General features: G+C 43.0%; 1 protein-coding gene across 1 annotated transcript in view; it reads right to left on the reverse strand.

The window, feature by feature from the left end:
- Positions 1 to 17,408, reverse strand: part of DEPDC1B (DEP domain containing 1B) — a 99,940-nt gene extending 82,532 nt beyond the window's left edge. The window contains exons 1-2 of the mRNA XM_055422020.2: positions 17,318 to 17,408; positions 9,471 to 9,736 (exon numbers count right to left, since the gene is read on the reverse strand). Coding sequence (XP_055277995.2) covers positions 9,471 to 9,736; positions 17,318 to 17,365 — 314 coding nt within the window. The 5' untranslated portion in view covers positions 17,366 to 17,408. The remainder of the gene's footprint in view (positions 1 to 9,470; positions 9,737 to 17,317) is intronic.
- Between the last annotated feature and the right edge of the window lie 658 nt (positions 17,409 to 18,066).

Below are 18,066 nucleotides of genomic sequence, written 5' to 3' on the forward strand. Positions count from 1 at the left end.
AAAGACGATGCTGTAAAAGTGATGCACTCAATACGCCAGCAAATCTGGAAAACTCAGCAGTGGACACAGGACTGGAAAATATCAGTCTTCACTCCAATCCCAAAGAAGGGCAATGCCAAAGAATACTCAAACTACCACACAATTGTACTCATCTCACACGCCAGAAAAGTTATGCTCAAAATTCTCCAAGCCAGGCTTCAACAGCATGTGAACCATGAACTTTCAGATGTTCAAGGTAGATTTAGAAAGGCAGAGGAACCAGAGATCAAATTGCCAACATCTGTTGGATCACAGAAAAAGTAAGAGAGTTCCAGAAAAACATCTACTTCTGCTTTATTGATTACGCCGAAGACTTTGACTGTGTCAATCACAACAGAGTGTGGAAAATTCTTCAAGAGATAGGAATACCAGACCACCTTACCTACCTCCTGAGAAATCTGTATGCAGGTCAAGAAGTAACAGTTAAAACTGGACATGGATCAATGGACTGGTTCCAAATTGGGAAAGGAGTAAGTCAAGACTGTATATTGTCACCCTGCTTATTTAACTTATAGGCAGAGTACATTATGCAAAACGCTGGACTGGATGAGCCACAAGCTGGAATCAAGACTGCCAGGAGAAATATCAATAACCTCAGATACACAGATGAACCACCCTTTTGGCAGAAAGTGAAGAGAAAATAAAGAGCCTCTTGATGAAAGTGAAAGAGGAGAGTGAAAAAGCTGGCTTAAAACTCAACATTCAAAAAATTAAGATCATGGCATCCAGTCCCATCACTCCAAGGCAAATAGATGGAGAAGCAATGGAAACAGTGACAGACTATTTTCTTGAGCTCCAAAATCACTGCAGATGGTGACTGCAGCCATGAAATTAAAAGACACTTGCTCCTTGGAAGAAAAGCTATGACCAACCTAGATAACATATTAAAAAGCATATTTCTTTGACAACAAAGGTCCATCTAGTCAAACCTATGGTTTTTCCAGCAGTCGTGTATGGATGTCAGAGTTGGACTACAAAGAAAGTTGAGCACTGAAGAACTAATGCTTTTGAACTGTGGTGTTGGAGAAGACTCTTGAGAGTCCCTTGGACTGCAAGGAGATCAAACCAGTCAATCCTAAAGGAAATCAGTCCTGAATATTCATTGGAAGGACTGATGCTGAAGCTCCAATACTTTGGCCACCTGATGCAAAAGAACTAACTAATTGGAAAAGACCCTGATGCTGGGAAAGACTGAAGGCAGGAGGAGAAGGGAATGACAGAGATTGAGATGGTTAGATGACATCACAGACTTGATGAACATGAGTCTGAGCAAGCTCTGGGAGTTGGTGATGGACAGGGAAGCCAGTCCATGGCATACTGCAGTCCATGATATCACAAAGAGTCAGACAAAACTGAGCAACTGAACTGAACTGAACATCCAGGGCAAACTGTAATTTAGGGTATAAAAAAGCCAACACAACTTTAGAATAAATAATAACAATAGGAAAGATTCAGTGCAAGTTTAAGGCTTGAACCCCACCTTGGGGAAGCAGAGTAGAAGGGAGATTTTCACTGAATATACTCTTTGTGCTGTGCTCAGTCACTTCAGTTGTGTCCGACTCTCTGTGATCCCATGGACTAGAGCCCACCAGGACTATAGCCCACCAGGCTCCTCTGTCCGTGGGATTCTCCAGGTAAGAATACTGGAGTGGGTTACCATGCCCTCCTCGAATATACTCTTCGGTACTTTGTAAATTTTGAAACACAGGAATGCATTATCTTCACAAAATATACAAAATTGAAAAATAAAAATGAGAAAAAAAATTTCAGTGACTGAAAACATAATGCTAGTCAAACAAAATAGCTATGTTAACACAAGGACTGTCAGTGCAGTGCCTCTAATTTTTTGGTTAAACTCAATACTGCCGTGGTTCTGCACATATCTTTTTCATACATGTATACTCTCTCTCAAGAGAGACTGTAAAACTGAGGAGGAAAAGAATGTCATATTTATTTCTTATCTTCTTCATCACCTAATCCTTGGAAAACCCCTGTGGTAAGTACACAATATTTGGAATGATGAAAGTTTCGAATGGAAAAAGACCTTAAAGATCTAGTTCAGGGGCTCCCCTGATGATTCAGTGATTAAGAATCTGCCTGCGAATGCAGGAGATGCGGGTTCCATCCCTGGATCAGGAAGATCCCCTGGAGTAAGAAATGGCAACCCACTCTAGTATTCTTGCAGGAAATCCAATGGACAGAGGAGCCTGGTATGCTACAGTCCACGGGGCTGCAAAGAGTTGGACACAACTGAGCACACACGCACACACAGTGGGAAGATCCCACAGGGTGTGGGACAACTAAGTCCGTGTGCCAACTACTGAAGCCTGCGAACCCAAGAGTCCACACTCCGCAACCAGAGAAGCCATAGCAATGAGAATCCCACGCACCAAAACTAGAGTAGCCTCCACTCACTGCAACCAAAGAAAGCCTATGCACAGCAACAGTGACTAGTACAGCCAAAATAAATAAATGTTTTAAGTCCTGTCATTTTATAGATGAAAAAACTGATGCATAGGAAGGGTACAAAATTTATCTAGCCATCACAGGATAAGAACACAAAACTTGAGGAAATAAATAAAAAGAAAAAGAAAATCCGTTTTGAACAGAAGGTGTCCACTAGAGGGAGCCAATAGTCCATTAACTTGAAGAAGTTCTTATCTGCCCCTTCAAAAGATACTGTTGTTTAGTCACTAAGTCATGTCATGTCGGACTCTTTAGTGACCCCAAGGATGGTAGCCTGCCAGGCTCCTCTGTCCATATGGTAACAATGAAGACTTTTCCAGGACCACAGGAGCATTTGGATTTCTTTCACTGGAGAGACTTTTCAAATCTCCAGTATTTAAAAAATGTTATTCAGTTCAGTTCAGTCGCTCAATCGTGTCCAACTCTTTGCGACCCCGTGAATCACAGCACGCCAGGCCTCCCTGTCCATCACCAACTCCCGGAGTTCACTCAAACTCATGTCCACAGAGTCGGTGATGCCATCCAGCCATCTCATTCTCTGTCGTCCCCTTCTCCTCCCGCCCCCAATCCTTCCCAGCATCAGACTCTTTTCCAGTGAGTCAGCTCATCGCATCAGGTGGCCAAAGTATTGGAGTTTCAGCTTTAGCATCAGTCCTTCCAATGAACACCCAGGATTGATCTCCTTTAGAATGGACTGGTTGGATCTCCTTGCAGTCCAAGGGACTTTCAAGAGCCTTCTCCAGCACCACAGTTCAAAAGCATCAATTCTTCGGCGCTCAGCTTTCTTCACAGTCCAACTCTCACATCCATACATGACCACTGGAAAAACCATAGCCTTGACTAGACGGACCTTTGTCGGCAAAGTAGTCTCTGCTTCAGTTCAGTTCAGTTTAGCTCAGTCGCTCAGTCGTGTCCGACTCTTAGCGACCCCATGAACCACAGCACGCCAGGCCTCCCTGTCCATCACCTTAGCATATAGCAAAATTGATCATTTTTTCCATTGCGTGTGTGTATATATAAACTGTTCTATCAATAGACACTTGTGTAACCATCATCCCAATTAGGAAACATTTCCATTCTTCACCATAAAATCTCTCTCCTGCTCTCTCTGTATAGTCACACCCCTCACTGCACCCGATATACACAGCAGCATTCCATACAGATGTTCAGTGTTTATCCACTCACCCACAGAGGAACAGTTGAGTTAATGGAGCAGCTATAAACATTCACATGCTAATTTTTGTGTTAACAATTTTTTATTTCTCTAGGGTAAATGCTCTGGAACAGAATATGGAGTCATATGTAAGTAATACATGTTAAATTTGAAAAAAGACTGAAAAGTTGTTTTCCAAAGTGACTTTGTTTTTCAAAGTGTTTACCAACCCAGACTTCCCACCATCAATGGATGAGATTTCCAATTGCTCTGCACTCTCACTAGATTCTAGCATTATCAGTATTCTTATTTTAGCCATTCTACTAGATACATAGAGGTATCTCACCAGGGTTTTAATTTGCATTTCCCTAGTGCTAATGATAAAGTGTCCTTTCAAATCTATTTTTTGAGTTGTTTTTTCACAGCTGAGTTTTGGAAACTTTTTATATGTTCTTGACATTAGTCCCCTTACATGTGGTTTACAATTATTTTCTCCCCAACAGTCGCTAGTCTTCTCATCATCTCACTAGCGCCTTTCACACAGCAAAAGTTTTTAATTTTGATGAAGTCCAACTTATCATGTTTTTTCTTTTATAAATCATGCATTTGATGTCATGTCTAAAAGCTCCTTGTCTGACTCTTGGGTATAAAGATTTTCTCCTGTTTTTCTAAAATTTTCATAGTTTTACACTGAAATCTATAATTCACTTTAAATGAATTTTTGTATAAAAAAATGAGGTTGAGGTGGAGCTTCGTTTCCTGCATGTAGATGAACAGATGTTTAATTGTTCCAATGCTGTGACTGCTGGTGGTATAGTGGTGAGCACAGTTGCCTTCCAATTGTTCCAACGTCATTTGCCAAAAAGACTGATCTCATCCTTTAAAGGAGCTTTTACATCTTCATCAAAAGTCAGTTGGCCATATTCTTAAGTGTGTTTCTGGACTTGATTCTGTTCCACTGATCCAAGCATCCATCTACCCCTTCACCAATACCAGTCTTCATTACTGTGGTTTATAGGGTAAGTTTTGAAACTGCATAGCATGACTCCTGGTGTTTAAATTAAGAACTGTGAAACTTATATTCAAGAAAGCTGACAAAACCTACATGACAAATTTTAAGTTCAAATTAAAATAAACAGGTTGGAAATAAGCCAGAAAAAAAAAGCAAATATAAGGGAAAAGACAGAAAGAAAAGGAGAAACTAAGTAGAAGAAAAAGAAAAGGGGAAAGAATTGGGAACATGAGATGATACACATAAAGAGACAGTAACAGAGGGACGAAAAAAAAAAAGGAACAGGAATAAGAATAAAAAGAAAATGGTTCCCTACATATTAGATCAGAGCTTCCCTGGTGGCTCTGTGGTAAAGAACCACCTGCCAATGCAGGAGACAAGGGTTCAATCCCTGGGTCAAGCAGATCCCCTGAAGGAAATGGCAACCACTCCAGTATTCTTGCCTGGGAAATCCCACTGACAGAGAAGCCTGGTGGGCTATAGACCACGGGGTCACAAAGAGTTAGATACGACTTAGCAACTAAACAACAACACATTAGCTCACACACACTACACTGGAACTGGTGAATTCCTCTCTGTAAACCGTGAGCACCATCCAGTTACAACTGCATCCCAGAGCTAGCACTGGAAATGAGAGCAGGGCAAGGGCCAGGTGGAGGCTCCAGATCAAGGACCTATCCCGCTAAAAATCTAAAATAGACCAAATGCTCTCCTTATTAAACAGTCCAAAACAAGCAACGATCACAGTATACACTTCTATTTTTATATAATCTACTACATTCAGTTCAGTCGCTCAGTCATGCCGACTCTTTGCAACCCCAAGGACTGCAGTATGCCAGCCTTCCCTGTCCATCACCATTTCCTAGAGCTTGCTCAAACTCATGTCCATTGAGTCAGTGATGCCATCCAACCATCTCATTCTCTGTCGTCCCCTTCTCCTCCTGCCTTCAATCTTTCCCAGTATCAGGGTCTTTTCTAAGGAGTCAGTTCTTAGCATCAGGTGGCCAAAGTATTGGAGCTTCAGCATCAGTCCTTCCAATGAATATTCATGACTGATTTCCTTTAGGATTGACAGGTTTGATCTCCCTGCAGTCCGAGGGACTCTCAAGAGTCTTCTCCAACACCACAGTTCAAAAGCATCAATTCTTCAGTGTTCAAATTCTTTACGGTCCAACTCTCACATCCATACATGACTGCTGGAAAAACCATAGGTTTTTTTTTTTGGCATTAGGTTCAAATAATCCCACATAACTATCTGTTCACATACATAAATGGGCGATTCAGGGATCAGCATGTAATCTCCTGGTGTTCTATTTAGATGTTTCAAAGAGACAAGTGTCTGGTTCTCTGAGGATGAAATATCCACTCTGTCTACTTCACAGGGTTGTCACGAAGATCAAATGAGATCATAAAGAGAAACTGCTACATAAACTGAAATTTCTCATAAAAATACAAGGTAGTGCAGGTTCTCTTCATCTGAAGTCGAGGGCCACAAAGCTTGGTTAGACACAGGTGATAGCATCTGTCTGGCTGGACGATGATGACCCTATGATGACCCTGATGACTATGATGTAATTGTCTTCACTGGTAGCAAATCTAGCCACTCTTTCTAGTCATCCGCGTTACTAACAGCAAAGAAGTGGTTCAGTAAATAGCTCTGGACCTTTCTCTGCAGCATCTCTGATTGTTAGGGGCATTCTCATATTAGATCTTCTTTTCCTTTTTAACACACAAAAATTCACTATTTCCTATTTTCTATACTTAACTCTTAGATTCTTGAAAAATAAAATCATAGTTAACATATGTGAATGCAATCATACAATAAATACATTTTTTAAACTAGAAATAAGATTTAATACATTACAAAGTAAAAACATAACTCATCATTTCTGTTATAAAATTCTGTGTGTGTGTGTGTGTGTGTATAATTTCTGTCTTCAAAAAATACTGAGTCTTTATATTTCATGTTGCTTTGTCTAACTATGCCTTTCTGTAACCCAGACCCAGGCAGCCACCCATCCTATATTTACATAAGTATTTCAGCTGATTAAGTTTACCTTACCTCCTCTATTTAAGAAGACAGTTGACCATTCAATATGTATTACACAGGACTCAACACATTCCTGGAATTCTGTGATGTGACTATATGAACACATGTTGACTACACCAACTATTTCTTGTTTACTATTCTGTGTGTTTTCTCATCCAGTCCTTAAATTAGTTAACAAGCTAGTCAACCTCCTGCTGCAGAAATGGAGGCAGTCTGGCACACCACAAGAACACAGGCCTCAGATGCAGAGCCCTCAGTTCAGATTCTCCTTTACTACCACCTGAGTGACTGTGGACAAGTTGGTACCTTTGGTCTCATTAATTTCCTTATTTTTAAGATTAGATAAGAGACATCTGCAGGTGCTGAGGGAAATGATGACTACGCAGTGACTCTGGTCCATCACAGGCGCTCCACGGTGCTAGTTCCTTTCTTTCCAGTAAGAACTCAGCTGCCCATTCCAACTTTGACACTATTTACAGAGGCTCCTCTTCCACAAAGCTTGATATTTAAAAGCATTGTAGGAGTTTATCTCATAGATTCTTCACCTTTTTTTCAAATCTAATACACCTCGAGCTCCTACTGTCCATCATGGGCTCTCATTAAGATTTGGCAGTGGTACTATTTGGCCACAAGGAGCAGGTGGACACTGAGCAGGGAGAGCAGCCTGTCCCCAATCCTCCCCGGGGCACTGGCAAGTCAGCATACCATCCCGAGCTGTACACTCAGTCCTGCAAGCTGCCTCATGCCAACAGGTGCCTCTACACTCCTGAGTGAGCTGACTCTCAACTCAAGGCATGGGCCTCTTAACAAATGGTTGACTGTCTAAACAGACTTCATCCCCGATTAATCTGAGAACATCAAACACCAGTTGTTAACGTACAGGACTTAACACTAGAAAAACAGAAAGCTATGTGTCTTCAAGTGGTAAACAATGAAAGCGGTACTATTCCCTTTACAGCTCACAAGTATTTTACAAGAGAAACTGGGTAAAAAAAAGTCATTATTTCATGGTTGAATGTAATCTATCTGTGAACTTTATTTTTAAAGAACAAATGACTAAGTCTTCATACTGAGGTGAAACATGCTCTGACAGTCACTACAGGGGGGCTGGCTCCTAGAACAGGCTCCTGTTTTACTCGCCTGGCATCTCTGAAAGCCTCATGGGACTCAATGGATGGTACCCAATCTAAGGTCACAATAAAACAGACTCCAAGTTACTCCTCCAGACAACCTTCTAGAAGTGTGAGCTACCTCTTGATGGGGTACAAGCAATTATAGCTTCCCAAGAGAAACAATCACTAAAGCAATTCCCAATGAAGTGTGTCATGTGGAACCAGGGCTAGAGTCTCCACTGCCTGATACTAATAAGCACTATGATCTCAGAACAGTCTAACATCACCCAAGATTCTAATTAAAAGCAAGCCAGAAATAACTGCCAAGTGGAGAGACAACTAATTGCCCAGCTGACAATCGTGATGCCTAGAAGAGGAGATTGCTAATGAAATTCCATGAAATTAGATCCTAAACATACACCACTGTCTGGTGTTAGCCTGAGTGCTGCTGACCACCCTCCACTTGCTCCGCAGCCTTCCTCAGCAGCTAGTCCCAAAGGAACCAAAGACATGACTCAGGTAGGGAACAGTCAGATTTTCTCTGCTCAAAGCCAGGTGTCCCAGTGGCCCCAAAATGCCGCGCTGAAGTGCTGTAAGAGCATTCCTTATTCTTCTGTTGGAGTAAATGACAGCAAATACTAAGGGCTCAACATCTTCATTTCTTCCTTTAATCCCTCACAGGTTCTTGGTGCTCCTGGTAGCCCTCTCTGTAGATAATTCAACGATTCCTCTTTTCATTCAAGTATTCCCCCACTCCCTGAATCTCAGGCAGGCCCTTTCCACCTCCAGGAATAAACCAGCCTACCGTGCAATGATGGAGAAGGCAATGGCACCCCACTCCAGTACTCTTGCCTAGAAAATCCCATGGACCGAGGAGCCTGGTAGGCTGCAGTGCATGGGGTCGCGAAGAGTCGGACACGACTGAGCAACTTCACTTTCACTTTTCTCTTTCATGCACTGGAGAAGGAAATGGCAACCCACTCCAGTGTTCCTGCCTGGAGAATCCCAGGGACAGGGGAGCCTGCTGGGCTTCCATCTATGGGGTCGCACAGAATCGGACACGACTGAAGCAACTCAGCAGCAGCAGCGTGCAATGAGAAGGGCAGTGTCAACAGAGGGACATCCTTGCCCTCAGATTATCGCATAGTAAGTACGCAATCACAGAAGAGCACGGAAACGTGGGGGTAAGCAGCCATGCCCTGCAGAGTTAATCTGAGACATGGGGGAATTCCAGGACAATTCTTCATGATAAGCCTTAGCTCTACTTGCAAATCAGACACCTCTGCCACTAACCCCCTGAACACACACCCTCACGTTGCTCAGAAAGGTGCAAGCCAGAGCTACTGTTTCACCCTTTCAGATTCCCCAGGAGAGGTACTCTGCTACTATAGCCATCCTTCCAGGTTACGGAAGGCACGAAAAGGTTCCACTACTGAAAGCCACTGCAACAAAAGCCTACTTACAGGTGCTCTATGAAGCCAAGAAAAAGCACAATCAGTTTTCTCAAAGCAACAGAAGCAGTTCTCCAACCCAACAAATAACAAGTACAAGCATCCCTCCTGGGGACAAGGCAAGTTCTCTCACAGGAGGAAGTTCATCAAGACTGACCAGATCCATCTAGGGCTGACATGCCGTTACCTGTACAAGTGACGGTTGTCCTCGAAGTCTTCCTGGCCCCATTTTCCCTTGATGTCTTCAATAACGTGGTTCTTCAGGAATTTTTTTAGCAGCTGGACCGTTTGTTTGCGGGTCACTTCCGGGCCAAAGTTTTGGCTGCGCCTCAGCAGTTCGTGTAGCCAATCCACAGCTTCGGTCGCTGTGAAGCAATGCTCGTAACTTTTGAAACGACAGCGATGTTTCCGTAATGGCATCTTGGCGCGAAAAAGTTCAACTGTTTCATTCCACTTGGGGCAAAAACAGAGGAAAGCATTTAGTGAATTTTTTAAAAGGTTACTGCATCCCAAATATTTAGGACAAGAATGCAGTTTTTCCATTTAAAAGACTGTCTTAATAACATAACTAGTTGAAGTTTTTTTTTTTTCTATTTACGACCTTTAAATGCTAAAGAAACCTTATAAACAAATACATTTATTCATTCAATAAATATTTACTGGAAATGTTGTCATCAAGTTGTCCTTGATGTGAACTTAATGGATTTTTATATTAATGAGAAATATATGAACAAAACTAATAGTAAAAACTGAGCCCATAATTTAATTCTTGGAGCCCGACATTTAATATAACTACCTCATTCAGCAAGTACTGACTGATTATTACACGAAAGACATTGTATGGGGAAAGGAAAAGATAGATATATAAAATATAGTTCCTGGCGTCAAAGCATGTTTAAAAATTCTGCAGAATACTTTCCTATTAAAAAAAAAAATAGAAAAGAAAAAAATTCTAGGAATTTCCCTGACTGTCCAGTGGTTAGAATTCCAAGCTTCCAATACAGGGGGCAAGGATTTGATCCCTGGTCAGGGAACTAAGATTCCACATGCCACATGATGCAGCCAAATTTAAAAAAGAAAAAAAAAATTTTTTAATCTAGATATCCACACCATTATCAGCCATCCCAAAATTAAATAAAATGTTCACATGTGATGTTCTTCCTACATAATTACTCCATTTCCTTAGGAGTCCTAAGGAGAGACTGAAGGTAGGATGAGTTATCCCACCAGTCCTACAAGTTCCAAAAACTCAGTCTTACTCTTACAACCATTCTCCCTTCTTTCATGAGCCTCTCTCAAGTCTATTAATTTACAGACTCTGAACCTTATTTTTTACCTACCTTCCTACTGAAATCAGCTCTTCCTTTTTCTTTCAGCAATAGTTCTGACCTCAACATGTTCTTTTTATTTTGTCCAACACTGTAACCTTGTTTTCTCTTCTTCCAAGTTTCTCTTCATACTCTCCACTGCCCAGTCACCTCTGCACCTGTGGTCCATTTCTCTCCTCCCTTTGATAGCTGGCCTCTCTCAAACACAGTAACCGTCCCTGAGTACACACAACACCAGGTGCGTCAAGGGCCCAGGTCAGGTCTATTCAAGCATGTTCCCTGGATGTTCAGCACTGGGCAAAGCAAACACAGCAGGTACTCAACATGCAAACATCTAACTGGTCTTTCCCTTTTCCTATTTTTATTAAACCACCTCCTAACTTCATGCAATTTAATTTTACTCTGATTCTCAATCATATCTTCCTCCTGGTCAAATTCAACCATCTTTATGCCCTCTGCATATCAATCTTTCTACTTCATTTGACACTACGATCAGCCATGCTTCAAATTAAGTTGGTCCAGATTTAAACTTTTTTTAAAATTCCTAAAACCACACACAAAAACAATGCAATCTGTACAGTAAGATAACATATAACAAGAATTTCTAAGACAAAATGAAAAATTCAACTCAAGAAAGGGCATTCAATAGAAAAATGAAAAAAACACTTAAACAGGCACTTCACATAAAAGAATCTCCAAATTTACCATAGTATAGGCAGAGATGGTCCAGCCCAAGAATTAGCACTGAAATGCAAATAAATCCCCAATGCAATAATATATATGCCTACAGAATGACTAAAATGAAAAAGACGGGCAATACTAGGTGCCAACCGGAACATGCGGCAACCAGAAATTATATGCACACTGTGTAACCCAGAAATTCCATTCTTAAGTGTGTATATATATTCAGCAGAAGTATGTTAACCAAAAGCCACACTGTTCAAAATAGCACTATTGTTACTTAATAGATTAAAAACAACCCAAATGTCCATCAACATAAGAATAGATAAACAAATTCATGCAACAGAATACTGGAAAGTAATGAGAATAAACTATTGCTACATGCAGTAACATAGATGAACAACATAGATAAAATGTAATTAATAACTGTTTTTGCTTCACAACATGAGTCAAATTACAAAACACAACACTGAGTGTTGAAGTCAGTCAGTTCAGTCATTCAGTCGTGTCCAACTCTTTGTGACTCCATGGACTGCAGCATGCCAGGCTTCCCTCTCCATCGCCAACTCCCGGAGCTTACTCAAACTCCTGTCCATCAAGTCAGTGATGCCATCCAACCATCTCATCCTCTGTCGTCCCCTTCTCCTCCCACCTTCAGTCTTTCCCAGCTGCTGCTGCTGCTGCTAAGTCGCTTTAGTCGTGTCCAACTCTGTGCGACCCCATAGACAGCAGTCCACCAGGCTCCGCCGTCCCTGGGATTCTCCAGGCAAGAATACTGGAGTGTGTTACCATTTCCTTCTTCAATGCATGAAAGTGAAAAGTGAAAGTGAAGTCGCTCAGTCATGTCTGGCTCTTCACGACCCCATGGACTGCAGCCTACCAGGCTCCTCCGTCCATGGGATTTTCCAGGCAAAAGTACTGGAGTAGGGTGCCACTGCCTTCTCCCATCTTTCCCAGCAACAGGGTCTTTTTCCAATGAGTCAGTTCTTCGTATCAGGTGGCCAAAGTATTGGAGTTTCATTTTCAATATCAGTCCTTCCAATGAATATTCAGGACTGATTTTCTTTAGGATGGACTGGTTTGATCTCCTTGCAGTCCAAGGGACTCTCAAGAGTCTTCTCCAACACCACAGTTCAAAAGCATCAATTCTTCGGCGATCAGCTTTCTTCACAGTCCAACTCTCACATCCATACATGACTACTGGAAAAACCACAGGTTTGACTAGACGGACCTTTGTTGGCAAAGTAATGTCTCTGCTTTTTAATATGCTCTCTAGGTTGGTCATAGCTTTTCTTCCAAGGAGCAAGTGTCTCTTAATTTCATGGCTGCAGTCACCATCTGCAGTGATTTTGGAGCCCAAGAAAATAAAGTCTGTCACTGTTTTTTTTCATTGCTTCCCCATCTATTTGCCATGAAGTGATGGGACCGGATACCATGATCTTAGTTTTCTGAGTATTGAAATGTGCTTCCTATTTTTTTCTCTTGAACATTATTCCTTTTCTTCTTAGTATCAAAAATATGATGATAGTGGTGCTATAATATAGCACTGGCTAGGGACTTCAGAGACAAACAAGTGCTAGATATAGGTGTACTTGCCACACACTGGCAGTGTGAACTTGACCATGTCAGTTCACCACTTTAGGCCTAAATAAAATGAGAGTCCCCTTCACAGATCACAGCCTTGTTGTAGCGAAGGGGCTTGCATTACTCAATGAAGCTACGAGCCATGCTGTGCAAGGCCATCCAGGACAGACAGGTCAAAGTGAAGAGTTCTGACAAAACGTGGTCCCCTGGAGGAAGGGATGGCAAATCACTCCAGTATTCTTGCTGCAAAAACCCCATGAACAGTATAAAAAAATACAAAAGATATGATACCAGAAGAGGAGCTCTCCCAGGTCAGAAGGTGTCCCCCTGGGGAAGAGCAGGGGGCAATTACTAATAGCTCCAGAAAGAATGAAAGTGCTGGGACAAAGCAGAAATGATGCTCAGTTGTAGATGTGTCTGATGGTGAAAGTAAAGTCCAATGCTGTAAAGAACAGTATTGCAACAAACTCCAGGAGACAGTGAAGGACAAGGGAGCCCAGCGTGTTGCAGTCTATGGGGTCACGAAGAGTTGGATACGACTTGGCGATTAAATGATAACAATAAAATGAAAGAACTGGAATCTTCAGAGTCCATTCAAACTCTCAGATTCAATGACGCCTGTAAGTCTTTTAAAGTTTACCTGTTATATCAGAAGATACAGACAACTCAGAATTAAGTTCAAAAAAAGTATTGGTAGATTTATGCTGTTTTCAGAAAAATCAATTTTCTTTCTCATCATTTCTTGTTCAGTTCAGTCGCTCAGTCGTGTCCGACTCTTTGTGATCCCATGAATCACAGCACACCAGGCCTCCCTGTCCATCACCAACTCCCGGAGTTCACTCAAACTCATCTCCATCGAGTCGGTGATGCCATCCAGCCATCTCATTCTCTGTCGTCCCCTTCTCCTCCCGCCCCCAATCTTTCCCAGCATCAGCGTCTTTTCCAGTGAGTCAACTCATCGCATCAGGTGGCCAAAGTATTGGAGTTTCAGCTTTAGCATCAGTCCCTCCAATGAACACACAGGATTGATCTCCTTTAGAATGAATTGGTTGGATCTCCTTGCAGTCCAAGGGACTCTCAAGAGTCTTCTCCAACACCACAGTTCAAAAGCATCAATTCTTCGGCAATCAGCTTTCTTCACAGTCCAACTCTCACATCCATACATGACCACGGGAAAAACCATAGCCTTGACTAGACGGACCTTTGTTGGCAAAGTAATGTCTCTGCTTTTTAATATGCTATCTAGGTTGGTCATAACTTTCCTTCCAAGGAGTAAGCGTCTTTTAATTTCATGGCTGCAATCAGCATCCACAGCGATTTTGGAGCCCCAGAAAATAAAGTCTGACACTGTTTCCACTGTTTCCCCATCTATTTCCCATGAAGTGATGGGACCAGATGCCATGATCTCTGTTTTCTGAATGCTGAGCTTCAAGCCAACCTTTTCACTCTCCTCTTTCACTTTCATCAAGAGGCTTTTGAGTTCCTCTTCACTCTCTGCCATAAGGTTGGTGTCATCTGCATATCTGAGGTTATTGATATTTCTCCCAGCAATCTTGATTTTGTTTATAGAACTATTTAATACATGGATTACAAAAATGAAAGTTATTTCATTTTTGTGAAGTGAAGATGAGTAAGTTGCTAATTAGCTTCCATATTCACCATGAATTGACGTACAGAGTCTGTCATTTGTTTGGGCATAGAAATTTACCTAGTCCATATAATGTTATTTTCAGATAAGACTTTGGTACCTTAGAAAATGGAGCTGTACATGGTTTGAGAAAGTATAGTGAGCCATGAAAGGAAGAAGCAAAGGCCTGCTCATTGTGTACCACTAGGTTTTTCCCAAGCTTTTCTGAAGATTAGGTTGAGTGTGATGGTGGGAAAAGACGGAAATGGTAAACTGGGAACCGGGGAGGTAAGCAGAGCTGAGGCAGAGAAAGAGGGATAACTGATTTAACTGATAAAAGCTGATAACACTTAGAGATTTTACAATGGGGGGAAAGTACCTGTAATGAATACAGAGATCACCAATATATCAGGAACTCTCACTTTTAGAAGAAAGAACCTATCGCTTTCTGTGTTTTCAAAAATCTGAGTTTAAGTGCAAGATTCTCAAACAGAATAAAGTCGAAAACTGATTGATACTTAGCAAATTCTGGTGAAACTGAGGTGTTTTCATCAATTATTCACATAATTTAGTTTCCTATTTAACTTGATCAGTCTTGGCTAAATGTGACTTGAAAATTGCTTCTTGGGAACTGAAAACTTCTGAAGAACAGAGTACTTTTCTTCATAAATTCTTTTGATAATACTTTAATGTGACTCAGAATCAAGAATGTCTTTCAATAGTCAGACTGCATCTATAGAGTTGCTTCATACAATTCTGTGAATACGAGATTTAAAAAGTTTCAATTATCATGTAATTTATTTTTTTAGTCTAAAGCTAGAAGAATGAGAACAAGTCACCCCAAGATCCAGTGTCTCTGCTTCCCCTGTGCAGTGAGTAAATTGGCAGTTGTTGTTCAGTTGCCAAGTCACATGGACTGCAGCACACCAGGCTTCCCTCTCCCTCACCATCTCTGGGAGTTTGCGCAAGTTCATGTCCATTGAATCTGTGATGCCATTTAACCATCTCATCCACTGTGGTCCTCTTCTTTTCTGAAGTAGGAGAATATTACTTTCCCTCCACAAAGGAGAGTAAGCTTTTTTGTTTTTTTTGTTTTTTAAGATTTTTTTTTTGATGTGGGCCATTTTTAAAATCTTTATTGAATTTGTCACAATGTTGATTCTGCTTTATATTTTTTTGTTTGGAGGGTGTAGGGTGTTGTTCCTTTTCCTTTTGGGGGGGGTATGGGGGGACCTAAGGCATGTGCTCTCTTAGCTCCCTGACCAAGGATCAAACCCACAGCCCCTGCATTGGAAGGAAACGTCTTAACCATGGGACAGCCAAAGCAGTCCCAAAGAGAGTCAAGTTTTTGAACGTCCCTGATAAAGCACAATCTGTATCTCATTTCTAAAAATGGACCAACCAATAGCCTTGACCCCAGATGGTTTCAAGTGGTAGAGGTTCTGTGAAATGGAACTTGATAAGAAAACACTATTTTTAAAAAACTCTACTTGTCCCCTGCCACCAGCATCCATACCTCTTAGAGACTAGCCCAAAGGAAAACCTAAATTTATATGAATTTTTTTAATGAATAAATCATTATGGGTCTATGTATACCTACGGCTGATTCATGTCAATGTTTGACAGAAAACAATAAAATTCTGTAAAGCCATTATCCTTCAATTAAAAATTTTTTTAAAAATCATTATGGGTGTCTGAAGTGGATTATTTGCAAAAATGAGGGCAATAACTTCTTCCATCCTGTTATCTTTTCCTGGATATCCCTAGGAGTGCAAGGAACAATGAGCCTAATTCTCAAGTTAGCTGTGGCCAGAAGTGGTGACAGACCAAGGAGTGCAGTCTCTTCCTCCCAAATCACCTTTAAGCTTTCATAAGAAGTCGTCTAAAACCAACCCTGGTCATTATCAAGTTCTCTCCACTTATTCCATTATGAAATCACTATAATCACTTGCTTCAGGTCACAAAGAAATCAAGTATGCCTCAGAACTCTGATTATCAACGCTCCTTTCCCAGGAAAAAAAGGCAGCACCCTGGACCACTGGGGTCTGAAAGAAAGAAAGTGAAGTCGCTCAGTCGTGTCCGACTCTTTGAGACCTCATGGACTGTAGCCCACCAGGCTCCTCCGCCCATAGGATTTTCCAGGCAAGAGTACTGGAGTGGGGTGCCATTTCCTTCTCCAGGGGATCTTTCCAACCCAGGGATCGAACCCGGGCCTCCTGCATTGCAGGCAGACGCTTTACCGTCTGAGCCACCAGGGAAGCTGAAAAAGTTCTTTCAAACCATCATTCCGGGCCCACCCTTCCCCTTCATTTCGGTGGGTGCTGATAGAAAAAGAACCATCAGGAGCCGGAAACGTGGCCAGAGAGATCCACCTCTGTTTAGGGTTCCGCTGCAAAGAACCTCAAGTGTCACCACAAGTGACACTAAGCATGGACACGCCCTGCCGTAACGGGCGGCGGGCGGCCCGAAAGTGACGGGCTGACTGGGTCTCTCCTCTCCCGGCGCGAGGTGTAGGGTTCCGGCCATCAGGAAAGGGGAGGAGGGTGCCGTCGTGCTCTCCGGGCGCTTTAAACCCGGAGTCGCCGTTCACTGGCGAGAACCCAGCCACCGTCTCGGGATGCAAGCCGCGCCCACCCTCGACGGGCCGGGCCCGCGGCCGGGCGAGCCTTTCTTCAAGCGTCACCTAGAATTTGGCCTGAAACACACCCCGCCTCCAGGGCTCGGCCCGACTCGCTCTGGAGACGCGAGGGCTGAGTCCGCGGTCGGCCCCAGGCCGGGGACTCGCTTCGCCCAGACCCCCGCACGCACACTCACCAGCCTGGTGGCCCGGTACGGCCCGGGCCCCACGATGCGGTGCTCCATGGGCCCGCACGCCGCGGCGGCGACCAGCGCCGATCGCCGGGAGTCCCAGGCGCCGCAGTTTGAATCCCGAGCCCACGCGCCGCAGGCGCTGATTGGGCGGCGCGGAGGCACGTGACGGGAACTGCGGGGCGGGGCTGGCGGGGCTCCAAGGAGGGGCGGTGGGCGGCTCCTCCCGAAGCTCCAGCGGCGGAGCGAACCACGAGCGGGAGACCAGGGGTTGCAGTCGGTGCCCACCCTGCCCGGCCTGCGCGCGCGCAAGCTGTCTCCGCAGAGGGATCGCTCTGAGCTTGTGTATTTCAGAGACCGAAACCCGGCTGGGCTGGATAGACAAATCCCTGTACACCCTTTCAAGAGCGCGGTTGAACCTAGCGGCTGCGGCTAAGATTGAGAGAAGTGGGCAGTGAAAGGGAGCGAGTGGACAGCCTGTTCAAGTGGAGGGACGTGTGAAAACTACACAAGAGCACCTGGCCACAGGGAGTGTCGACAGAGTGAAAGAACAATATAAGAGCTGGAGAAGGGCCCCATTCAGCTTCCAGTGTGGTTCTTTTGGTAGCGTACTCTTTCCCTGGAACTTGAGTTCTCTGTTTTTTTGAATCTGACCGAAATTTGCAGTCCTGTGCCGCAGGGCTGTGAGGTGTTTTTTATTTCTCAGGATTTTCCCCCTAGGACTTGATCATCTGATTTGCAACTGTTCAAAGGGA

The sequence above is a fragment of the Moschus berezovskii genome, chromosome 18, assembly GCF_049115385.1.
Source record: "Moschus berezovskii isolate FMDL1 chromosome 18, NW_MosBer_1.0, whole genome shotgun sequence".
NCBI lineage: Eukaryota > Metazoa > Chordata > Mammalia > Artiodactyla > Moschidae > Moschus > Moschus berezovskii.